We start from the raw sequence: 27,394 nt of genomic DNA, 5'->3' as shown, positions 1-27,394 counted from the left end.
AGAGAGAGAGAGGGGAGAGAGAGAGAGAGAGAGAGAGAGAGAGAGAGAGAGAGAGAGAGAGAGAGAGAGAGAGAGAGAGAGAGAGAGAGAGAGAGAGAGAGAGAGAGAGAGAGAGAGAGAGAGAGAGAGAGAGAGAGAGAGAGAGAGAGAGAGAGAGAGAGAGAGAGAGAGAGAGAGAGAGAGAGAGAGAGAGAGAGAGAGAGAGAGAGAGAGAGAGAGAGAGAGAGAGAGAGAGAGAGAGAGAGAGAGAGAGAGAGAGAGAGAGAGAGAGAGAGAGAGAGAGAGAGAGAGAGAGAGAGAGAGAGAGATATGCACAAACGATCAAAACCACTAATCCCCTCATTACTTCAAGGGTCGTGTCCAACTGAATAGAATGGCCTAGCGGCAGTAGATACGAAAGAATGAGTATCGTCCAGTACGGAATCTTTCCACACGGCGGAATAGAAGGGCATAATTTCTCCAATCTCATTTCTAACCAGAACGGTATTAAAGTTGGCAAGATTCTTTCAGAATTAATCAAGAATCAATCTTCCCTCTGCCAGGGAATAATTTGTGTTTTGATCTTCTCCGTATGATGCTTTTTACTAAACAAGATGCAATATTCCTATTTAGCCTAATTTTCATTTATCTTTTTAGTGTCATTTTTGTGTATTCATATGTATCTATATGCATGGGCGCTAATATACATGAATACGTTCAGATGTTGTGAACGACCTTGGTAAACGCCAAGGCGTATGTGAACGTGCTCAGTGAACATGGGAACGTAATCTGGTTTGTTCAGTAATTCAATCACGAACATAGGATGCGTTTCAGAAAACAGAAGAAGATTGTCCAGAGCGAGCTCCCGAGAATCAAAAATGTTTTTCGATTTTTTTATTTCCTTTGTCAAGGAGCTTTGGGAGGCTTGGACCCAAGGACTTCAAGAGTCGAAGGCCAAGTGTCAGAAGGCCTGGAATTGGGTTCGGGGCTGCGAGGAGGGACAGCGCCCCAAAGAAGAGCGAGCCCCACTTCTTGAAGACCCAGGAAGCCCATCAGACTGGACCCAAAAGGAACCAAGAAGCCTGAGGAAGTATTACGGAGGAACGGAATCGAATGGCAGTGATGGAGATTCTTCCTCGAAGAAGAGAACACAGGAGGTTAAGGATTCCAGGAACACAGTCCCAGAACGAAGACGATCTGGAGGTCGACGTGGTGGCCCTTCTCAGCGAGGGAACCACGTGAATACTCGGTGCCATTATATACACCAGCTGCAGAACTTCACTGATCAATACAGAAGTCTCTATGTGCGGACCGTGAGTACTACACAACCGCTGAACCTCTCCAACTACCAGGCATTCCAGGGCTACCTGCACAATTACGGCCAAGGAAGCTTCAGAGGAAGGAGAGTGCACCGCAGCAACTTTGGTTACTATTGAAACAGCAGCACTCCAATAGTCAAGCATTCAATGCCAAAAGCTTCAACAAATTTGTTTTCCTTTAAAATGGTCACCAGTCTCCTGTACTAAGTTAAAAATCTCCTCAGAACAGTTTCTGTACGACGCAAATTAAGCCCAAAGACTGAGAAAGTCTAGGAAAGACAGCAATGTCCAGAAAAAAAGTATAAAAAATTCTTTGGGGTGAAGATTTAAAAACCTTAATTAGGGCAAAGGAAATAGTCCTATTTTCACATGCAAGTACATGAAATCATGTACTATGTGTGCGTGCGTGCGTGCGTGCATGCGTGCGTGCGTGTGTGTGTGTGTGTGTGTGTGTGTGTGTGTGTGTGTGTGTGTGTGTGTGTGTGTGTGTGTGTGTGTGTGTTTACTTAATTATATTTACTTAGTCACAGCATATAGTAAAATGCCTTTCCTGGGATTCGGTCTCGTTTTCTACAACCATCAAAGTTTCAAAATTTCTTCTGGCTTTAGATTAGACCACTCTATTCTTCATGAGGGACCTGGCACGCGTGCCAAAACTTAGCACCTGACAAGGTTGACCCTAGAACGCTGGAAATTTTTGGAGAAGAAAAAGTAATACTATAAAAAAAAGTCTAGTGGTTGCAAATGAATAACTTTCATTGTTATCAGCATTTAGTGATTTTATTCAGCTAGAGGCTACTCTAGCAGTAATCAAGACGCCATCTTGCCCCGAGACTGCCCCCAGGACTGGATGAAATCACCCGTTCATAGTTGGTGCGATGTCTTTGAAGCGCCCCACGCAATATGGGCATTAAAATGGTTTCAGTGTCGTAAACACCCAACCATAGCTGCACCCCAAAACCATTCGCAAAAAGAGGACCCGGCGTGACCCTGAAGACCTGTAGGGCTCCATTGAACAATCAAACCCGTATGAACCCTCAATACAATTGTTTCGAAATAGAGCCATTATTTATCTAATTATTTTTTTTTTTTTGGGGGGGGGAGGCTTGGGCTGATTTCTCTCCCCTCCTTCCGACTGAATAAAATCACCTGGCGGCATCCAGAGTAAAGCCAGTTGAACGTTGCATTGACAGATTGAAATTATATTTTCCTTTGTTTGTTTGACAAGGAGCTTTGCATTCCTTAAGTCTACAAGCCTGTTACCCATAGTGTATCGGTATCGTACACGTGTCATAAGAAGCTGGAAAATGAGACAAATAACAAGGCCTTTACTACACCATGTAAAAAAAGAAAAAAAAAAAAATCCTGGCTTGTAGTCCTTTTTTTTTTTTTTTTTTTATGTTCCTTAGGCCCCAATATTTTTCTCCAAAATTTTATGACCTATAAGATCCATATTTTCAGACTGCATATTTTTCTGTATTTTCACATAACTTGAAGGGACTGCCGACATCTCCCTGACTCTGCTATAACTGCGGCAGGTATATAAAGAAGAGAGGCAAAAAATTCTCCTTGGAAACGTCGGTGAAGGTTTGTCAAGCCTACCAGAAGTACTTTAGTATGTCAGCTGGGTACCCTGGGCACCTCACTACTGTTGTGAGCACTTTAAGAAGACGCTGGAAGGGTGGCTGCTGCAAGGTGAGAAAAGGTCCCTGAAAATCTCCAGCCCCCAACACCCCGAACACAATGAAGCAGCCTCACGCAACTCTTACCTCCTTGCCCTTAAATTGCATGTCGGGGTCAGCATTCCTAAATTCAGGTTTGCATGATTGTGTCCTGAGGGGATAGATAGCATGTCCATCCTTGGGGCTTGCCCACACCCAGAAATTGGAGTGAAAAGTTAACAAGGTCACTCGAAGGGTTGACCGCTGTCCGGCTGCTGGGATATATATATTGGTAGGGTGCTGAGGAGTCTTCACTTCGACTCAGCTTCTGCAGTGACATCGTGTCTAAGAAGAACTCCCACTAAGCGTGAACATTAGTTCGAACAAGATGCATTATTTTGTGCAATACTTCGTAATGGTATGATCAAACTTTTATATACAAGTTTGAGAATGCAAGGAATTTTTCATATATCACTTTCTTAAAATGAATTCAAACTGATGTAAGTTCCATTTCCTTCGCAGGCTGTGGCGTTCTCTCTTTCCATGGGAGACGACTCTGAGGAGCTTGTTGGTCCTCTGCTCTCCACCTTCCAGGGCGTCCAGCATGAGGTCCAGCACCACGGAAACGACGGCGTCTACAAGTTCTTCTTCGCTCTTCCCCAGCAGGAGCGTGCAGAGGAACGTGACACTTACGGCAAGGTAGTATGGAGTCATTATTTTTCTACATAATTTCTAATGTAATTGAATTTTGATAAAGTGAAGTATCACGTTCACAAAAAAGAACGCATCTATACACACACACACACACAGACACACACACATGCACGCGCGCACGCATGCTCGCACTCACATATACACACTACAAATTTTGATATATCTATATACATATATACTGATGTATACATGCACACACATATGCGTGTATACATATTCATAAGTACATGTGTGTATGTATATTCACTTTGTTTTGAGTGTTGCAACTATCAATCTGGTTCAGTATTCATGCTCATTCTTTCGCATAGGTAATTGGCTCGTTCGCCTTCGTGGATCCTTATGGACAGGAAACTTCGGTTAATTTCGACGCAGGAGAAGATGGGTACCTGCCTCAGAGCGACGCACTGCCTCAGGTACTATCAATCTCGCCACATTTGTCCGAGGAAAATTTTCTCGAAGTGACTGTGTAGAGCTGATATGGTTGTATCTTTTTCTAAATTTCTTGTTGTTATCCATCAGGCCCCAGACTACACCGATGAGGTCCAACAGGCTCGCCTGCAGTTCCTGGAATCCTACCAGAGATTTGCTGAGTACCTCGAGGATTTACACTCTGACGAAGACAGCGAGGAGTCTTCGGAAGAGTCCCTGGAGGGCGAATCTGACGAATCTGACGAATCTGACGAATCTAGTGAAGAGGATGAAGAGGAGGAGGATGACGACGAAGAATAAGCAAGAAAGTGAAGAGACTTTGCTCGCAGTTGTGTCGTAGATTTAGTCCAATTACTGTTATCCCGAAGCGATTTGGGAACTTTAAGAATACTATTCCTATTTGAAACGAGTTTAACGTTGACGTTAATTTGAATTCTTTATCATCACACCTATTGTTTCGTTTCTTGGAGAAAGTCTTTGTTGACATTAGTGTAATTGCTCACACTAGTACCACCAAGAATAACTTCTCAGTGCTCATATTCATAACTTATTTATGAAATCCGCCCTTGTCTGTAAGAGGATTTGATGACTACAATAGGCTGGGGAGGAAATTGTTCCTCAATTAATTCATCATGAAAATCATTGTCACCCACTTCACTTTAAAGGTCATCCTTCTCGATGAGTGCATTATGATGTCATAGGTTTAATTCTGGTTCGTATTCCTAATAAAAAGGAAGACTGATATGATTCTATATCCCACATAACCTCTACAATGTGTAATGTGCCAAGCAGTAACCGCCTGGGTCGAATCCGCAAACACCACAGCTATTCCCCACAATGCCAAGGTAGTGGGTGCATATATTCTCCCACGATCCCTATGTTAGCCTACGTGGTGAATGGGGTCGTGAAAGGGTGAAATGGTCAAGCTACATCAATAGGGTCTTCCTAGGGTATATGTCTTGGGTTTGTTTCTGTGTGGAATCACGATTTCAATAAGCCGATTACAGCCCACAGTTATAGTATTTATTCTGCTGATGAGTGTATAATCCTTATGAGACTAAACTACATTAACCAATAGCCAAATACAAGGAAAAGTAAATTACAATTCAAGTTAAATACTTTACCTTCTTGCTGCCCAACAACTTCCTGGAAATCCGTATTCTCCAGCTTCAAAGCACTCAAGTAAGGCAACAGATATTCCTTAATGACTGTTCATCTCTCTTATTGCAGTATATGTTCCTACCAATGCGTATGTATGAGCTTGAAGAGTTGTTTTATGTCTAGCAATACTCAAGTTGTGTATCAAGTCCAGGCAAAGTACATGGATGATGTGTGCGCCCAGGAGTATGCCGAAGCTGTCTCCAATCAATTCGAAGCACTTGGCACCCTTGAGGACATTGAAGAGAACTGTGATATACCTTTAAAGGTAAAACTCTTAAAGCTGTCGACGAGTACATTGCAGAGCGTCCAAGGTAGAGGAGTGGTGGATAAACATTAAAGAATGTAGAGACAAGTTGTGTTGAAAGACTGCTGGGAACCTAGACTGATACAGGACTTGGAAACAGTGCTATGAAAATGTCATGGGGGGAAAGGGATAGAGGTGTGCCAGTGGGAATTCTTGAAGTATCAAGGGGCATTTCAATGAGAATGACCTGAGACCTTCATACCGGGCATGGAGAATAATCCATTTCAAATCTATGACCCAGGTGAGTACTGTCCGAACAGCTGAAAGGTATTTAGTGTCATATATGAATGAATATAGAGTTCTCTGTATATGTCTGACCCTCCGATGATGGGTGGTGAGGCTGTTTAATGTTTATCTAAAAGAGGGTAGAGTGCCGGAGGACTGTAGGAGTTCCTGCATAGTTCCACTTTACAAGGGAAAAGGAGACAAGTGTAAGTGAAGTAGTTTCAGAGGGATCAGTTCATTGAGTGTAGTTGGGAAGCCTTATGGGAGTCTTTTGATTGAGAAGACTAGGAGATGAACAGAGAGATTAATTGGTGTGGATTTAGGACGAGTAGGGGCTGCGTGGATCAGATGTTTGTGTTAAGCCAGATCTTTGAGAAAGCTTTAGGATATGATAAGGATATTTTTTGGGTCTTTATGGATTTAGAAAAGGCTTATAACAGGGTAGACAGGAAGGCACTGTGGGAGGTTATGCAGATATATGGGATAGGAGGAAAGATGTTAAGAACAGTCAAAAGTATTTTCGAGAGTAGTAGAGCCTGTGTTAGAATTATAAATAGATAGAGAGAATGGTTTGAGGTAAAGGTGGGAATTCTCCAGGGATGTGTTATATCGCCTTGGCTGTTCAATTTATACATGAATGGGGTAGTGCGAGAGGTAAACGCAAAGGTAAAGGGCTGGGGACTGGAGATAAAGAAAATGGAGAAAAGTGGGAGATAATCAGTTGTTGTTTGCTGACGACACTGCACTTGTGGCAGGATTAGAAGAGGGATTAAGGAAGTTAGTGACAAAGTTTGGGAAGGTGTCTAAAAGAAGGAAGTTGAAGGTAAATGTGGGTAAAAGTAATGTGATGAGATGTACAAGGGTAGAATGTGGTAGCAAACTGGAAGTAAGTATTAAGGAAGAGAGACTGGAGGAAATGGGTAGCTTTAGATACTTGGGTGCACATAGGACGGGAAAGGGAGGAGTGAAGGTTTTATTGGGTGACTGAATTCCTTTGGGACCGATCACAGACTTTTGGTCGTAACACTTAGACTGCATATTAAATCCAGGAGAATCCCGAGACGTAATCCACGTGTGCTCAAAACCCCCAGAAATCAATGGTTGCGTACTTTTAGCAAACGTTTGTTGAAAGTGTGTGAAAACTATTTTTGATTAATAACTGAAATATTGGAAATTTATCAATGTAAAATCGAATACAGTAACAAAATATGAATGTAAGACAGTGTTTTAATATCCTCTGTTTATTTTAGGATGCCTCAATCAGTACATTGATGAACTAATAACATGGAGGTACAAGGCCATCAGAAAACATAGAGACAGGATTTTTCTATATACAAATACACACTAGCTCCCCTCGAGATTGATATTTCAAAATGTATTGTAAATTGAAATATGGAAAATGCCTGAAACCCGTTCGCACACACTACATGGAAGTTACATTTTATGCTATATCATAAAAGACAATATGAAACACAGAACACAAGGAACATTGCTGGAGTGTTGTGATAACATGACATGAGAACCAGTTGTCTACTAGTATGAGGAGACTGCAAAACATTATGCTCTCGTTATCTTAGTGACACCCCAATGGACCAGACTCACACAGCATTCTTTTGTGAATGGAGACAAATCTAGACTCAGAGAAAAAATAATTCTTTTTGATTTCAAACACCGCCTATATTCTCCTAAGCCTCTTAAATCTTTCCTTTATCCTATGATTCCACCTCTTTGGTGTTATAGTACCTAAATAATAGATAAACAAATCATAGATAAACAAATCATAGATAAACAAATCATTGATAAACAAATCATAGATAAACAAATCATAGATAAACAAATCATAGATAAACAATTCATAGATAAACAAATCATGGATAAACAACCCATCGATAAACAACCCATAGATAAACAACCCATAGATAAACAACCCATAGATAAACAAATCATAGATAAACAATTCATAAATAGATAAATCATAGATAACAAGTTATAGATAAACAAGTTATAGATAAACAAGTCATAGATAAACAAGTCATACATAAACAAATCATAGATAAACAAATCATAGATAAACAAATCATAGATAACCAAATCATGGATAAACAACCCATAGATAAACAACCCATAGATAAACAACCCATAGATAAACAACCCATAGATAAACAAATCATAGATAAACAATTCATAAATAAATAAATCATAGATAAGCAAGTCATAGATAAACAAGTCATAGATAAACAAGTCATACATAAACAAGTCATACATAAACAAATCATAGATAAACGAATCATAGATAAACAAATCATAAATAAACAAATCATAGATAAATCAATACTAGATAAACAAATCATACATAAACAAATAATAGATAAACAAATAATAGATAAACAAATAATAAATAAACTAATAATAGAAAAACAATTAATAGATAAACAAGTAATAGATAAACAAGTAATAGATAAACAAATAATATACAAATGATAGATAGATAATTGATAAACAAATAATAGATAAACAAATAATAAACAAATAATAGATAAACAAGTAATAGATAAACAAATGATGAACAAATGATAGATAAACAAGTAATAGATGAATAATAGATAAACAAATAATAAACAAAAATATAATAACTAAATAGTAAGCAAACAATAAATAAATAAATAATAAATAAATAATAAACAAATAATGAAAAAATATAAACAAATAATAGATAAATAATGAATAGATAATAAATAAATAATATATAAATAGAATGGCCTAGCGGCAGTAGATATGAAAGAATTAGTATCGTCCACTACGAAATGTTTCCACACGGCGGAATAGATGGGCATGATTTCTCTAATCTCATTTCTAACCAGAATGATAATAAAGTTGGCAAGATTCTTTCAGAATTAATCAAGAATCTATGTTCCCTCTGCCAGGGAATAATTTGTCTTTCGATATACTCCCTATAATGCTTTTTACTAAACAAGATGCAATATTCCTATTTAGCCTAATTTTCATTTATCTTTTTAGTGTCATTTTTGTGTATTCATATGTATTTATATGCATGAGCGCTATTATACAACAATACGCTCAGTTGCTGTGAACGACATTGGCAAACGTCAATGCTTATGTGAACGTGCTCAGTGAACAAGGGAACGTAATCTGGTTTGTTCAGAAATTCAAGCACGAACACAGAATGCGTCTCAGAAAACAGAAGAAGATTGTTCAGAGCGATCTCCCGGGAATCAAAAATGTTTTTCGCTTTTTTTATTTCCTTTGTCAAGGAGCTTTGGGAGGCTTGGACCCAAGGACTTCAAGAGTCGAAGGCAAAGTGTCAGAAGGCCTGGAATTGGGTTCAGGGCTGCGTGGAGGGACAGCGCCCCGAAGAAGAACGAACTCCAGTTCTTAAAGACCCAGGAAGCCCATCACAGGAGAAGAACAAGGACCCTCAGGAGGACTATTTGCCTGGTGACAGTTCCTCTTCTCGAGAAATCAACGCACAAGAGGTCAAAGAGGAAAGCCTGATTAAAGGCTTGAAAATCAGCCCCAGAGAGCTTAAGGATTCCAGAAACACTGTTCCAGGACAAAGACGATCTGGAAGTCAACGTGGTGGCCCTTCTCAGCAAAAGAACCACGCAAACACTCACTGCCATTATATCCATCAGCTGCAAAGCTTCACTGATCAATACAGGAGACTTTGTGCGCGCAGCGTGAGTAATACACAACCACTGAACCTCTCCAACTACCAGGCATTCCAGGGCTACTTTCGTAACTACAGCCAAGGAGGCTTCAGAGGAAGGAGAGAACACCGCAGTAACTTTGGTTATTATTGAAGCAGCAACATTCCAATACTCAAGCATTCAATGGCAAAAGGTTCTACAAACTTTGTTTCCTTTAAAATGGTCACCATTCTCCTGTACTTTGAAACCTCGTCAGAACAGTTTCTTTACGACGCAAATAAAGCCCGAAGACTGAGAAAGCCCAAGAAGCGCAACAATGTCTAGAAAAAAAGTATCAAAAATCCTTTTGGGTGAAGCTTCAAAAACCCTAATTAGGGCAAAGGAAACGGTTCATTTCTACATGCATGTACATGGAATCATGTACTATGTGCGTGCGTGCGTGCGTGCGTCCGTGCGTGCGTGTGTGTGTGTGTGTGTGTGTGTGTGCGTGCGTGCGTGCGTGCGTGCGTGCGTGCGTGCGTGTGTGTGATTACTTAATTATATATATTTAATCATAGCATATAGTGAAATGCCTCTCCTGGGGTTCGATCTCGTTTTCTACAAACCTCATACTTAGTTTCAAAATTTCTTTTGCTTTTAGATTAGACCACTATTCTTCATCAGGGACCTGGGACGCGTGCCAGAACTTAGCACGTGACAAGGTTCACCCTAGAACGCTGGAAATTTTTGGAGAAGAAAAAGCAATACTATATATAAAAAAAAAAAAAAAAAGTCTAGTGGTTGCAAATAAACAACTTTCATTGTTATAAGCATTTAGTGATTTTATTCAGCTAGAGGATACTCTAGCAGTAATCAAGACGCCATCTTACCCCGAGACTGACCCCGGGACTGAATGAAATCGCCCGTTCATAGTTGGTGCGATATCTTTAATTCGCCCCACGCTTCCGATTATGCGCTGGTGGCGTCATCGTAAGCACGCTGGTCTCACATACCCTCAGTTGTGGGTTCGATTCCCGCATTTCTCTCCGATTCCCAGCAGTGACTATCACCTGCCCGAACAGTCTCTAAAGTGCACAACAACGCAAAGGTGTCGGCTTCTTCGGCCGTAGCTACTCGGCGCCTCCCGGCGTAGACACCTCACCTCCACAGTATCGATAATGCTACTAGTACGATCACGAGACAAATATTTATCTACTGACGAGGATACAACCTTGTCTGTAGTTATTATAACTACCTTTCCACATGTCCTCTGAAATGGTAGGATCAATTCAGCTTTGTTCACGTGATATGATCCTCTTTTTAACAGCCGATTATCACGCTGAATATGGGCATGAAAATGGTTTCAGTGTCGTAAACACCCAACCATAGCAGCACCCCATACCATTTACAAAAAGAGGACCCGGCGGCGTGACCCTGAAGACCTGTAGGGCTCCATGGAGCAATGAAACCCATATGAACCCTCAGTACAATTTTTTCGAAACATAGCCTCTGGAAGCACGAAGGTAGGAATTTTTTTTTTTATGATAATCAACTCTTCCTGTTTGGTAAGCAAGATGACATAGAACTAGAGAAACCGTTCTAATCGTACCAAATGTTTTCAGTCAAATGTCTAGGTTTTCAATACTTTTGCCGGCCATTATTATTTTTTTTTTTTGGGGGGGGGGGTCAGACTGATTTCTCTGGCCTCACTCACGCCTGGATAAAATCACCTGGCGACATCCAGAGTAAAGCCAGTTGAACGTTGCATTGACAGATTGAAATTATATTTTCCTTTGTTTATTTGAGAAGGAGCTTTGTATTCCTTAAGCCTACAATTCTGTTAGCCATAGTGTATCAACATCGTACACGTATCATAAGCTGGAAAATGAGACAGAAATAACAAGGCCTTCGTTAATCCATGTAAAAAAAAAAAAAAATCCGTTCCTGGCTTGTAGTCCCTATTTTATGTTGCTTAGGCCCCAATTTTTTTTTTTAATTCTATGATCTATAAGATCCATATTTTCTGATTGCATACATTTCTGTATTTTCACATGACTTCAAGGGGCTGCCGGCACCTCCCTGACTCATTCTGTTATATATGCGGCGAGTATATAGAGAAGAGAGACAAAAAATCCCCCTTGGAAAAGTCGGTGAAGGTTTGTGAAGACAAACAAACACACACACACACACACACACACACACACACACACACACACACACACACACACACACACACACACACACACACACACACACACACACACACACACACACACACACACACACACACACACACACACAAACACACACACACAACCCCCACACCCACACACACAAACACACACATACACACAAACATACAAATACACACAAACACACAATGGCTACATGTATGTAGTGTTGGAATCATGTCTATTAGTTCTTTACGAAACAGGTACACCTACAATCAGAAGTCTAATGCAATCTTGTGGTTTTCAATACATATAACGTCTGGATGTTTTGAAACAAAGGGTACAACTCTCACATGTCCCATTGGTATTAACGATTCCCAACCCTATCATACAATTTATCATACATATACCATTACCAACATATTACCCGAGAACCAACTTCGAAAACTAAATTATAATCTAAGTGAAATAATTTAACTCTGCTACCCCAAACAACCCTCTAACAAATTCGTCGAAGTTTGGATACTACTCCATGTTGACACTCCAGAAGTGAGACACAATGATCACTTCCACTCCTGGTTTCTCGACAACCGAACGCGATGAAGCAACCTCACGCAACCCTTTCCTCCTTGCCCTTAATTTGCGTGTCGGGGTCAGCATTCCTAAATTCAGGTTTGCATGACTGTGTCCTGAGGGGATAGATAGCATGTGCATCCTTGGGACGTGCCCAGACCGAGAATTTGGAGTGAAAAGTAAACAAGGTCGCTCGAAGGGTTGACCGCTGTCCAGCTGCTGGGATATATATATTGGTAGGGTGCTGAGGAGTCTTCACTTCGACTCAGCTTCTGCAGTGACATCGTGTCTAAGAAGAACTCCCACTAAGCGTGAACATTAGTTCGAACAAGATGCATTGTTTTGTGCAATACTTCGTAATGGTATGATTAAACTTTTATATACAAGTTTGAGAATGCAAGGAATTTTTCATATATCACTTTCTTAAAATGAACTCAAACTAATGTAAGTTCCATTTCCTTCGCAGGCTCTGGCGTTTTCTCTTTCCATGGGAGACGACTCTGAGGAGCTTGTTGGTCCTCTGCTGTCCACCTTCCAGGGCGTCCAGCATGAGGTCCAGCACCACGGAAACGACGGCGTCTACAAGTTCTTCTTCACTCTTCCCCAGCAGGAGCGTGCAGAGGAACGTGACACTTACGGCAAGGTATTTTGAAACCATCATTTTTCTACATAATTTACAATATAATTGTATTTTGATCAAGTGAAGTATTGCGTTCACAAAAAAGAGCGCATCTATGCACACAGACACACACACACACACACACACACACACACACACACACACACACACACACACACACACACACACACACACACACACACACACACACACACACACACACACACACACACACACACACACACACACACACACACACAAACACACATGCACACACACACACACACACACACACACACACACACACACACGCATTCACGCACTCACATATACACACTGCAATTTTTTATCTATTTACATATATACCCTATGTATACATGCACACACATATGCGTGTATACATATAAGTACATGTGTATGTATATTCAGTTTGTTCTCAATGTTGCAACTATCAAACTGATTCAGTATTCATGTTCATTCTTTCGCATAGGTAATTGGCTCGTTCGCCTTCGTGGATCCTTATGGACAGGAAACTTCGGTTAATTTCGATGCAGGAGAAGACGGATACCTGCCTCAGAGCGACGCACTGCCTCAGGTATTATCAATCTCGCCACATTTGTCCGAGGAAAATTTTCTCGAAGTGACTGTGTAGAGCTGATATGGTTGTATCTTTTTCTAAATTTCTTGTTGTTATCCATCAGGCCCCAGACTACACCGATGAGGTCCAACAGGCTCGTCTGCAGTTCCTGGAATCCTACCACAGATTTGCTGAGTACCTCGAGGATTTGCACTCTGACGAAGACAGCGAGGAGTCTTCGGAAGAGTCCCTGGAGGGCGAATCTGACGAATCTGACGAATCTGACGAATCTAGTGAAGAGGATGAAGAGGAGGACGACGACGAAGAATAAGCAAGGAAGTGGAGAGACTTTGCTCGCAACTGTGTCGAAGATTTAGTCCAATTACTGTTATCTCGAAGCGATTTGGGAACATTAAGAATACTATTCCTATTTGAAACGAGTTTAACGTTGACGTTAATTTGAATTCTTTATCACCACTTCTATTGTTTCGTTTCTTGGTGAAAGTTTTTGTTGACATTAGTGTAATTGCTCACACTAGTACCATCAAGAATAACTTCTCAGTACTCATATTCATAACTTATTTATCAAATCCGCCCTTGTCTGTAAAAGGATTTGATGACTACAATAGACTAGGGAGGAAATCGTTCCTCAATTAATTCATCACCAGAATCATTGTCACCCACCTCACATTAGAGATCATCCTTCTCGATGAGTGCATTATGACGTCATATGTGTAATTTTGGTTCGTATTCCTAATAAAAAGGAAGACTGATATGATAATAGATTCTATATCCCACACAACCTTTATAACGTGTAATGTGCCAAGTAGTAACCGCCTGGGTCGAATCCGCACGCACCACAGTTGTTCCCCGCAATGCCAAGGTGGGGGATGAATATATTCTCCCACGATCCCTACGTTGGTCTATTTGGTGAATGGGGGCGTGAAAGGGTGAAATGGTCAAGCTACAGCAATAGGGTCTCCCTAGGATATATGCCTTAGGTTTGTTTCTGTGTGGAATCACGGCTTTGATTAGACGACTACAGCCCACCGTTATAGTATATATTCTGCTGATGAGTGTATCATCCTTATGAGACTAAACTACATTAACCAAAAGCCAATTACAAGGAAAAGTGAATTACAATTCCAGTTAAATACTTTACCTTCTTGCTGCCCAACAACTTCCTGGAAATCCGTATTCTCCAGCTTCAAAGCACTCAAGTAAGGCAACAGATATTCCTTAACGACTGTTCATTTCTCTTATTGTAGTATATGTTCCTACCAATGCGTATGTATGAGCTTGAAAAATTGTCTTATGTCTAGCAATACTGAAGATACGTATCAAGTCCAGGCAAAGTACAGGGATGATGTGTGCGCTCAGGAGTATGTCGAAGCTGTCTCCAATCAATTAGAAGCACTTGGCACCCATGAGGACATTGAAGAGAACTGTGATATACCTTTAAAGGTAAAACTCTTAAAGCTGTCGACGAGTACATTGCAGAGCGTCCGAGGTAGAGGAGTGGTGGAAAGACATTAAATAATATAGAGACAACTCGTGTCGAAAGACTGCTGGGAACCTAGACAAATGCAGGACTTGGAAATAGTGATATAAAAATGTCATGGGGGAAAGGGATAGAGGTGTCACAGTGGGAATTCCTGAAGTATCGAGGGGCATTTCAATGAGAATGACCTAAGACCTTCATACCGTGCATGGAGAATAATCTATTTCAAATCTATGACCCAGGTGAGCACTGTCCGAACAGCTGATAGGCATTTAGTGTCATCTATGAATGAATATAGAGTTCTCTGTACATGGCTGACTCTCCGTGACTCTCCGATGATGGGTGGTAAGGCTGTTTAATGTGTGTCTAAAGGAGGATAGAGTGCCAGAGAACTGTAGGAGTGCCTGTATAGTTCCCCTTTACAAGGACAAATGTAAATGTAGTTTCAGAAGGATCAGTTTATTGAGTGTAGTTAGGAAGGCTTATGGGAGTGTTTTGATTGAGAGAATTAGGAGATGAAGAGAGATTAATTGGTGTGGGTTTAGGACAGGTAGGGGTTGCGTGGATCAGATGTTTGTGGTAAGACAAATCATTGAGAAAGCTTTAGGATATGATAAGGATATTTTTTTGGGTTTTTATGGATTTAGAAAAGGCTTATAACAGGGTAGACAGGAAGGCACTGTGGGAGGTTAAGAACAGTCAAGAGTATTTTCGAGAGTATTAGAGCCTGTGTTAGAATTATAAATAGATAGAGAGAATGGTTTGAGGTAAAGGTGGGAATTCTCCAGGGATGTGTTATGTCGCCTTGGCTGTTCAATTTATACATTAATGGGGTAGTGCGAGAGGTAAACGCAAAGGTAAAGGGCTGGGGACTAGAGATAAAGAAAATGGAGAAAAGTGGGAGATAAGTCAGTTGTTGTTTGCTGACGACACTGCACTTGTGGCAGGATTAGAAGAGGGATTAAAGAAGTTAGTGACAAAGTTTGGGAAGGTGTCTAAAAGAAGGAAGTTGAAGATAAATATGGGTAAAAGTAAGGTGATGAGATGTACAAGGGGAGAATGTGGCAACAAACTGGAAGTAAGTATTAAGGGAGAAAGACTGGAGGAAGTGGGTAGCTTTAGATACTTGGGTGCGCATACGACGGGAAAGGGAGGAGTGATGGTTTTATTGGGGTACTGATCATAGACTTTTGGTTGTAAGACTTAGACTGCATATTAAATCCAGGAGACTCCCAAGACGTAATCCACGTGTGCCCAGAACCCCCGAGAAATCAATGGTTGAGTACTTTTATCAAACGTTTGTTGAAGGTGTGTGAAAAGTATTTTTGTTTAATAACTGCAATATTGGAAATTTATCAATGTAAAATCGAAAACAGTAACAAAATATGAATCTAAGACAGTGTTTTAATATCCTCTATTTATTTGAGGATGCCTCAATCAGTACATTTGATGAACTAATAACATGGAGGTACATGGCCATCAGAAGACATAAAGACAGGATTTTTTTTTATATACAAGATCTCGCTAGCTCCCCCCCGATATTGATATTTCAAAATGTATTGAAAATTGAAACCTAGAAAATGCCTGGAACCCGTTCGCACACACTATATTGAAGTTACATTTTATGCTATATCATATAAGACAATATGAAACACTGATAACACAAGGAACATTGCTGGTGTGTTGTGATAACATGACATGAGAACTAGTTGTCTCCTAGTATGACGAGACTGCAAAAGATTTATGCTCTCAGTATGTTAGTGACACCCCAACGGACCAGACTCACACAGCATTCTTTTGTGAATAGAGACTAATCTACACTCGGAGAAAAAAAATCAAACACCGCCTCTATTCTCCTAACCTTCTTAAATCTCTCCTTTACCCTACGATTCCACATCTTTGGTGTTGTAGTGACTCAGGGAATAGAAATGACGATTATTACTGACAAAATACTAAAATAATTCTAGTTATATTAGAAGTAATCTAAGAACATCTAAGAACTTTCCATTTATGTACGCTACCACGAAATCCAGAAAGAAATTATATTGAACCAGTCTTCATTATTCAGTATAGTTGCTGCACTACATTAATGCGATTCAAAACAAACTAACTAATTAACCAACTAATTAACTAAATAATTAACTAATTAACTAACTAATTAACTAACTAATCAACTAACTAATCAACTAACTAATCAACTAACTAACCAACTAACTAATCAACTAACTAATCAACTAACTAATTAACTAACTAATTACCTAACTAATTAACTAACTAACTAATTAACTAATTAAGTAACTAAATAACTAATTAAGTAACTCATTAACTAACTAATTAAATGAATAATTAACTAACAAATTAACTAACAGATTAACCAATGAATTAACTAACAAATTAACTAAGTAATTAACTAAATAATTAAGTAACTGATTACCTAACTAATTAACTAACTGACTAATTAACTAACTAATTAACTAACTAATGAACTAACAAATTAACTAACAAATTAACCAATAAATTAACTAACAAATTAACTAAGTAATTAACTAACTAATTAACTAACTGATTAACTAACTAATTAACTAACTAACTAATTAACTAACTAATTAACTAACTAATTAACTAACTGACTAATCAACTAATTAACTAACTAATTAACTAACTGAATAACTAAGGACCAAAACAAACAAGAAAACAAATAAACAACCGAGAGTGCCAGACGTAGTAAAAATTTTTTTATCAGGTAGCAGTTCCGTAGTAGCAAAAACAAACAAACGAACAAATAAAGAGAGAAAGAGAAAAAGAGAGTGAAAGAGAGAGAGGGAGAGAGAGAGAGAGAGAGAGAGAGATACACAAACGACCCAACCCACTAATACGATCATTACTTCAAGGGTCGTGTCCAAGTGAATAGAATGGCCTAGCTGCAGTAGATATGAAAGAATGAGTATCGTCCAGTACGGAATGTTTCCACACGGCGGAATAGATGGGCTTGATTTCTCTAATCTCATTTCTAACCAGAATGATATCAAAGTTGGCAAGATTCTTTCAGAATTAATCAAGAATCTATGTTCCCTCTGCCAGGGAATAATTTGTCTTTTGATCTTCTCCGTATAATGCTTTTTACTAAACAAGATGCAATATTCCTATTTAGCCTAATTTTCATTTATCTTTTTAGTGTCATTTTTGTGTATTCATATGTATCTATATGCATGAGCGCTAATATACATGAATACGTTCAGATGTTGTGAACGACCTTGGTAAACGCCAAGGCGTATGTGAACGTGCTCAGTGAACATGGGAACGTAATCTGGTTTGTTCAGAAATTCAATCACGAACACAGGATGCGTTTCAGAAAAGAGAAGAAGATTGTCCAGAGCGATCTCCCGAGAATCAAAAATGTTTTTCGAATTTTTTATTTCCTTCGTCAAGGAGCTTTGGGAGGCTTGGACCCAAGGACTTCAAGAGGCGAAGGCCAAGTGTCAGAAGGCCTGGAATTGGGTTCGCGGCTGCGTGGAGGGACAGCGCCCCGAAGAAGAGCGAACTCCAGTTCACGAAGACCCAGGAAGCCCATCACAGGAGAAGAGCAAGGACCCTCAGGAGGACTGTTTGCCTGGTGACAGTTCCTCTTCTCGAGAAATCAACGCAGAGGAGGTCAAAGAGGAAAGCCTGATTGAAGGCTTGAAAATCAGCTCCAGAGAGCTTAAGGATTCCAGAAACACTGTTCCAGGACGAAGACGATCTGGAAGTCAACGTGGTGGCGCTTCTCAGCGAAAGAACCACGCAAACACTCACTGCCATTATATCCATCAGCTGCAAAGCTTCACTGATCAATACAGGAGACTTTGTGCGCGCAGCGTGAGTAATACACAACCACTGAACCTCTCCAACTACCAGGCATTCCAGGGCTACTTTCGTAACTACAGCCAAGGAGGCTTCAGAGGAAGGAGAGTACACCGCAGTAACTTTGGTTATTATTGAAGCAGCAACATTCCAATACTCAAGCATTCAATGCCAAAAGGTTCTACAAACTTTGTTTCCTTTAAAATCTCCTGTCCTTAGAAACCTTGTCAGAACAGTTTCTTTACGACGCAAATAAAGCCAAAAGACTGAGAAAGCCCAGGAAGCGCAACAATGTCCAGAAAAAAAAAGTAACGAAAATCCTTCTGGGTGAAGCTTCAAAAACCATAATTAGGGCAAAGGAAACGGTTCATTTTTACATGGAATCATGTACTATGTGCGTGCGTGCATGCGTGCGTCCGTGCGTGCGTGTGTGTGTGTGTGTGTATTCACTTGGTCTTTGGATCACGTGTTGGAATCGTGATCGACAGCTATTTCCCTCCTGGAAGAGAGCTCAGAGCTCGTAGGTCCGATCTATGGGTAATGCTATGACCTTGCACACACACACACCCCCAACTCCCCGCCCACGAGAGTTGGAGTAACACCCCTCAGCGCTGCGATACTGATATTATTTCAGCCCCGGGCGAGGGTCGAACCCGGACCTCCGTAGTGGCAGGCCAGAGCTCTAACCACAGCGCCATGAGAGGTGTGTGTGTGTGTGTGTGTGTGTGTGTGTGTGTGTGTGTGTGTGTGTGCGTGCGTGCGTGTGTGCGTGCGTGCGTGCGTGTGTGTGTGTGATTACTTAATTATATTTATTTAATCATAGCATATAGTGAAATGCCTCTCCTGGGATTCGATCTCGTTTTCTACAAACCTCATACTTAGTTTCAAAATTTCTTTTGGTTTCAGATTAGACCACTATATTCTTCATCAGGGACCTGGGACGCGTGCCAGAACTTAGCACGTGACAAGGTTCACCCTAGAACGCTGGAAATTTTTGGAGAAGAAAAAGCAATACTATATATATATATATACATAAAAAAGTCTAGTGGTTGCAAATAAACAACTTTCATTGTTATAAGCATTTAGCGATTTTATTCAGCTAGAGGATACTCTAGCAGTAATCAAGATGCCATCTTGCCCCGGGACTGCCCCCGGGACTGAATGAAATCGCCCAATCATAGTTGGTGTGATATCATTAATTCGCCCCACGCTTCCGATTATGCGCTGGTGGCGTAATCGTAAGCACACTGGTCTCGCATACCACCAGTTGTTGGTTCGAATCCCGTATTTCTCTCCGATTGCCAGCAGTGAGTGCCACCTGCCCCAACAGTCCCTAAAGTGCACAACAACGCAAAGGTGACGACTTCTTCGGCCGTAGCTACTCGGCGCCTCCCGACGTAGACACCTCACCCCCACAGTATCGATAATGCTACTAGTACGATCACGAGACAAATATTTATCTACTGACGAGGATACAACCTTGTCTGTAATTATTATAACTACCTTTCCACATGTCCTCTGAAATGGTAGGATCAATTCAGCTTTGTTTACGTGATATGATCCTCTTTTCAACATCCGATTATCACGCTGAATATGGGCATGAAAATGGTTTCAGTGTTGTAAACACCCAACCATAGCAGCACCCCATATCATTCACAAAAGGAGGACCCGGCCGCGTGACCCTGAAGACCTGTAGGGCTCCATTGAGCAATCAAACCCGTATCAACCCTCAGTACAATTGTTTCGAAATCGAGCCACTGGAAGTACGAAGATAGGATTTTTTTTTTTTTTTATGATAATCAACTCTTCCTGTTTGGTAAGCAAGATGACATAGAATTAGAGAAACCCTTCTAATTGTGACAAATGTTTTCAGTTAAATGTCTAGGTTTTCAATACTCTTGCCGGCCATTATTTATTTATTTATTGATTTATTTATTTATCTATTTTTTGGGGGGGCTCAGACTGATTTCTCTGGCCTCACTCACGCCTGGATAAAATCACCTGGCGACATCCAGAGTAAAGCCAGTTGGACGTTGCATTGACAGATTGAAATTATATTTTCCTTTGTTTATTTGACAAGGAGCTTTGTATTCCTTAAGCCTACAATTCTGTTAGCCATAGTGTATCAACATCGTACACGTATCATAAGCTGGAAAATGAGACAGAAATAACAAGGCCTTTATTAATCCATGTAAAAAATAAAAATCCGTTCATGGCTTGTAGTCCCTATTTTATGTTGCTTAGGCCCCAATTTTTTTTTTTTATTTTTTATTCTATGATCTATAAGATCCATATTTTCTGAGTGCATACATTTCTGTATTTTCACATGACTTCAAGGGGCTACCGGCACCTCCCTGACTCATTCTGTTATATATGCGGCGAGTATATAGAGAAGAGAGACAAAAAATTCCCCTTGACACACACACACACACACACACACACACACACACACACACACAAACATACAAACACGCACAAACACACAATGGCTACATGTATGTAGTGTTGGAATCATGTCTATTAGTTCTTTACGAAACAGGCACATCTACAATCAGAAGTCTAATGAATGTTTTGAAACAAAGGGTACAATTCTCACATGTCCCATTCATATTTAGAATTCCCAACCCAATCATAGAATTTATCATATATATACCATTACCAACATACTACCCGGGAACCAAGTTCGAAAACTAAATTATAATCTAAGTAAAATAATTTGCCTCTTTGTTACCCCAAACAACCCTCTAACAAATTCGTCGAAGTTCGGATACTACTCCATGTTGACACTCCAGAAGTGAGACACAATGATCACTTCCACTCCTGGTTACTCGATTTCAACCGAACACGATGAAGCAACCTCACGCAACCCTTAGCTCCTTGCCCTTAATCTGCGTGTCGGGGTCAGCATTCCTAAATTCAGGTTTGCATGACTGTGTCCTGAGGGGATAGATAGCATGTCCATCCTTGGGACGTGCCCACACCCAGAAATTGGAGTGAAAAGTTAACAAGGTCGCTCGAAGGGTTGACCGCTGTCCGGCTGCTGGGATATATATATTGGTAGGGTGCTGAGGAGTCTTCACTTCGACTCAGCTTGTGCAGTGAACTCCCACTAAGTGTGAACATTAGTTCGAACAAGATGCATTGTTTTGTGCAATACTTCGTAATGGTATGATAAAACTTTCATATACAAGTTTGAGAATGCAAGGAATTTTTCATATATAACTTTCTTAAAATGAATTCAAACTGATGTAAGTTCTATTTCCTTCGCAGGCTCTGGCATTCTCTCTTTCCATGGGAGACGATTCTGAGGAGCTTGTTGGTCCTCTACTCTCCACCTTCCAGGGCGTCCAGCATGAGGTCCAGCACCACGGAAACGACGGCGTCTACAAGTTCTTCTTCGCTCTTCCCCAGCAGGAGCGTGCAGAGGAACGTGACACTTACGGCAAGGTATTTTGGAATCATCATTTTTCTACATAATTTACAATATAATTGTAATTTGATGAAGTGAAGTATTGCGTTCACAAAAAAGAGCGCATCTATGCACACAGACATACACACACACACTCAGAGACACACACACACACACGCACACACACGCACACACACGCACACACACACACACACACACACACACACACACACACACACACACACACACACACACACACACACACACACACACACACACACACACACACACACACACACACACACACACACATATATATACACACTGCAATTTTTTATCTATATACATATATACCCTATGTATACATGCACACACATATGCGTGTATACACATAAGTACATGTGTATGTATATTCAGTTTGTTTTGAATGGTGCAACTATCAACCTGATTCAGTATTCATGTTCATTCTTTCGCATAGATAATTGGCTCGTTCGCCTTCGTGGATCCTTATGGACAAGAAACTTCGGTTAATTTCGATGCAGGAGAAGACGGATACCTGCCTCAGAGCGACGCACTGCCTCAGGTACTATCAATCTCCCCACATTTGTCCGAGGAAAATTTTCTCGAAGTGACTGTGTAGAGCTGATATGGTTGTATCTTTTTCTGAATTTTTTGTTGTTATCCATCAGGCCCCAGACTACACCGATGAGGTGCACCAGGCTCGCCTGCAGTTCCTGGAATCCTACCACAGATTTGCTGAGTACCTCGAGGATTTACACTCTGACGAAGACAGCGAGGAGTCTTCGGAAGAGTCCCTGGAGGGCGAATCCGACGAATCTGACGAATCTAGTGAAGAGGATGAAGAGGAGGACGACGACGAAGAATAAGCAAGAAAGTGAAGAGACTTTGCTCGCAGTTGTGTCGTACATTTAGTCCAATTACTGTTATCTCGAAGCGATTTGGGAACTTTAAGAATACTATTCCTATTTGAAACGAGTTTAACGTTGACGTTAATTTGAATTCTTTATCATCACTCCTATTGTTTCGTTTCTCGGAGAAAGTCATTGTTGACATTAGTGTAATTGCTCACACTAGTACCATCAAGAATAACTTCTTAGTGCTCACATCCATAACTTATTTATGAAATCCTCCCTTGTCTGTAAGAGGATTTGATGACTACAATAGACTGGGGAGGAAATCGTTCCTCAGTTAATTGCTCACACTAGTACCATCAAGAATAACTTCTTAGTGCTCACATCCATAACTTATTTATGAAATCCTCCCTTGTCTGTAAGAGGATTTGATGACTACAATAAGCTGGGGAGGAAATCGTTCCTCAATTAATTCATCATCACAATCATTGTCACCCACTTCACTTTAGAGATCATCTTTCTCGATGAGTGCATTATGATGTCATATGTGTAATTTTGGTTCGTATTCCTAATAAAAAGGAAGACTGATATGATATTAGATTCTATATCCCACACAACCTCTACAATATGTAATGTGCCAAGTAGTAACCGCCTGGGTCGAATCCGCACACACCACAGTTGTTCCCCGCAATGCCAAGGTAGTGGGTGCATATATTCTCCCACGATCCCTACGTTAGCCTACGTGGTGAATGGGGTCGTGAAAGGGTGAAATGGTCAAGCTACACCAGGTATATGTCTTGGGTTTGTTTCTGTGTGGAATCACGATTTCAATAAGCCGATTACAGCCCACAGTTATAGTATTTATTCTGCTGATGAGTGTATAATCTTTATGAGACTAAACTACATTAACCAATAGCCAAATACAAGGAAAAGTAAATTACAATTCAAGTTAAATACTTTACCTTCTTGCTGCCCAACAACTTCCTGGAAATCCGTATTCTCCAGCTTCAAAGCACTCAAGTAAGGCAACAGATATTCCTTAATGACTGTTCATCTCTCTTATTGCAGTATATGTTCCTACCAATGCGTATGTATGAGCTTGAAGAGTTGTTTTATGTCTAGCAATACTCAAGTTGTGTATCAAGTCCAGGCAAAGTACATGGATTATGTGTGCGCCCAGGAGTATGCCGTAGCTATCTCTAATCATTTCGAAGCACTTGGCACCCTTGAGGACATTGAAGAGAACTGTGATATACCTTTAAAGGTAAAACTCTTAAAGCTGTCGACGAGTACATTGCAGAGCGTCCAAGGTAGAGGAGTGGTGGATAAACATTAAAGAATGTAGAGACAAGTTGTGTTGAAAGACTGCTGGGAACCTAGACTGATACAGGACTTGGAAACAGTGCTATGAAAATGTCATGGGAGGAAAGGGATAGAGGTGTGCCAGTGGGAATTCTTGAAGTATCGAGGAGCATTTCAATGAGAATGACCTGAGACCTTCATACCGGGCATGGAGAATAATCCATTTCAAATCTATGACCCAGGTGAGTACTGTCCGAACAGCTGATAGGTATTTAGTGTCATATATGAATGAATATAGAGTTCTCTGTATATGTCTGACCCTCCGATGATGGGTGGTGAGGCTGTTTAATGTTTATCTAAAAGAGGGTAGAGTGCCGGAGGACTGTAGGAGTGCCTGCATAGTTCCACTTTACAAGGGAAAAGGAGACAAGTGTAAGTGAAGTAGTTTCAGAGGGATCAGTTCATTGAGTGTAGTTGGGAAGCCTTATGGGAGTCTTTTGATTGAGAAAAATAGGAGATGAACAGAGAGATTAATTGGTGTGGATTTAGGACGAGTAGGGATTGCGTGGATCAGATGTTTGTGTTAAGCCAGATCTTTGAGAAAGCTTTAGGAAATAGTAAGGGTACTTTTTGGGCATTTATGGATTTAGAAAAGGCTTATAACAGGGTAGACAGGAAGGCACTGTGGGAGGTTTTGCAGATATATGGGACAGGAAGAAAGATGTTAGGAACAGTTAAGAGTATTTACGAAAGAAGTAGAGCCTGTATTAGAATGATAAATAGATAGAGAGAATGGTTTGAGGTGAAGGTGGGAATTCTCCAGGGATGTGTTATGTCGCCTTGGCTGTTCAATTTATACATGAATGGGGTGGTGCGAGAGGTAAACGTAAAGGTAAAGGGCTGGGGACTGAAGATAGTTAAAGAAAATGAATAAAAGTGGGAGATATGTCAGTTGTTGTTTGCTGACGACAATGCACTTGTGGCAGGATTAGAAGAGGAATTAAGGAAGTTAGTGACAGAGTTTGGGAAGGTGTCTAAAAGAAGGAAGTTGAAGGTAAATGTGGGTAAAAGTAATGTGATGAGATTACAAGGGTAGAATGTGGCAGCAAACTGGAAGTAAGTATTAAGGAAGAGAGACTGGAGGAAATGGGTAGCTTTAGATACTTGGGTGCACATAGGACGGGAAAGGGAGGAGTGAAGGTTTTATTGGGGTACTGAATTCCTTTGGGACCGATCACAGACTTTTGGTCGTAAGACTTAGACTGCATATTAAATCCAGGAGAATCCCGAGACGTAATCCACGTGTGCCCAGGACCCCATAGAAATCAATGGTTGCGTACTTTTAGCAAACGTTTGTTCAAGGTGTGTGAAAACTATTTTTGATTAATAACTGAAATATTGGAAATTTATCAATGTAAAATCGAATACAGTAACAAAATATGAATTTAAGACAGTGTTTTGATATCCTCTGTTTATTTGAGGATGCCTCAATCAGTACATTTGATGAACTAATAACATGGAGGTACAAGGCCATCAGAAGACATAGAGACAGGATTTTTTTTTATATATAAGTACTCACTAGCTCCCCCGTGATTGATATTTCAAAATGTTTTGAAAATTGAAACGTGGAAAATGCCTGGAGCCCGTTGGCACTCACTATATTGAAGTTACATTTTATGCTATATCATATAAGATAATATGAAACACTGATAACACAAGGAACATTGCTGGTGTGTTGTGATAACATGACATGAGAACTAGTTGTCTCCTAATATGAGGAGACTGCAAAAGATTTATGCTCTCTATATCTTAGTGACACCCCAACGGACCAGAACCACGCAGCATTATTTTGTGAATGGAGACTAATCTAGACTTAGAGAAAAAATAATAGTTTTTTATTTCAAACACCGTCTCTATTCTCCTAACCCTCTTGCATCTCTCCTTTACCCTACGATTGCACCTCTTTAGTGTTGTAGTGCCTCAGGGAATACAAATGACGATTATCACTGACAAAATACTAAAATAATTCTAGTTATATTAGAAGCAATCTAAGAACATCTAAGAATTTTCCATTTATGTACTCTACCACGAAATCCAGGAAGAAATTATATTGAACCACTCTTCATTATTCAGTAGTTGCTGTACTACATTAATGCGATTCAAAACAAACAAACTAACTAATTAAATAACTAATTAACTAACTAATTAATTAGATAATTAACTAATTATTTAACTAACTAATTAACTAACTAACCAACTAACTAATCAACTATCTAATCAGCTAATTAACTAACTAATTAACTAACTAATTAACTAACTAACTAATTAACTAATTAACAAACTAATCAATTACTAATTGAATAACTAATTAACTAACAAATAATTAACAGATTAACCAATAAATCAACTAACAAATTAACTAAGTAATTAACTAACTAATTAAGTAACTGATTACCTATCTAACTAACTAACTAATTAACTAACTAATTAACTAACTAATTAACTAACCAGCTAATTAACTAATTAACAAACTAATTAATTACTAATTGAATAACTAATTAACTAACAAATAATTAACAGAATAACCAATAAATTAACTAACAAATTAATTAAGTAATTAACTAACTATTTAAGTAATTGATTACCTATCTAACTAACTAACTAATTAACTAAATAATTAACTAACTAATTAACTAACAAATTAACCAATAAATCAACTAACAAATTAACTAAGTAATTAACTAACTAATTAACTAACTGATTAACTAACTAAATAACTAACTGACAAATTTACTAACTAATTAACTAACTGACTAACCAACTAATTAACTAACTGAATAACTAAGGACCAAAACAAACAAGAAAACAAATAAAGAACCAAGAGTGCCAGACGTAGTAAAAAAAAAAAAAAAAATGATCAGGTAGCAGTTCCGTAGTAGCAAAAACAAACAAACAAACGAACAAATAAAGAGAGAAAGAGAGTGAAAGAAAGAGAGGGAGAGAGAGAGAGAGAGAGAGATACACAAACGACCTAATCCCACTGATCCCATCATTACTTCAAGGGTCGTGTCCAAGTGAATAGAATATTGTA

At 39.7% G+C, this 27,394-nt stretch overlaps 3 protein-coding genes across 3 annotated transcripts in view; all 3 read left to right on the top strand.

Annotated features, from left to right (window-relative positions):
• The window catches only part of LOC143019772 (uncharacterized), a 459,919-nt gene that overhangs the window by 145,516 nt on the left and 287,009 nt on the right, over positions 1–27,394 (top strand). The window lies entirely within an intron of this gene.
• LOC143019901 (uncharacterized) lies at positions 2,916–4,402 on the top strand. The gene is made up of 4 exons (XM_076175878.1): positions 2,916–2,993; positions 3,482–3,658; positions 3,982–4,086; positions 4,193–4,402. Exons 1-4 carry the CDS (start codon positions 2,916–2,918, stop codon positions 4,400–4,402), a joined length of 570 nt encoding a protein of 189 aa, XP_076031993.1.
• On the top strand, positions 12,170–13,710 carry LOC143019900 (uncharacterized). Its single transcript, XM_076175877.1, has 4 exons — positions 12,170–12,262; positions 12,650–12,826; positions 13,293–13,397; positions 13,504–13,710. The coding sequence occupies exons 1-4, from the start codon at positions 12,170–12,172 to the stop codon at positions 13,708–13,710; spliced, it is 582 nt and encodes a 193-aa protein (XP_076031992.1).

The sequence above is a fragment of the Oratosquilla oratoria genome, chromosome 38 (assembly GCF_046742065.1).
Source record: "Oratosquilla oratoria isolate Oo_2021 chromosome 38, ASM4674206v1, whole genome shotgun sequence".
Lineage (NCBI taxonomy): Eukaryota > Metazoa > Arthropoda > Malacostraca > Stomatopoda > Squillidae > Oratosquilla > Oratosquilla oratoria.
Note: the sequence above shows the minus strand (reverse complement) of the source record. Positions and strands in the feature narration are given on the sequence as shown.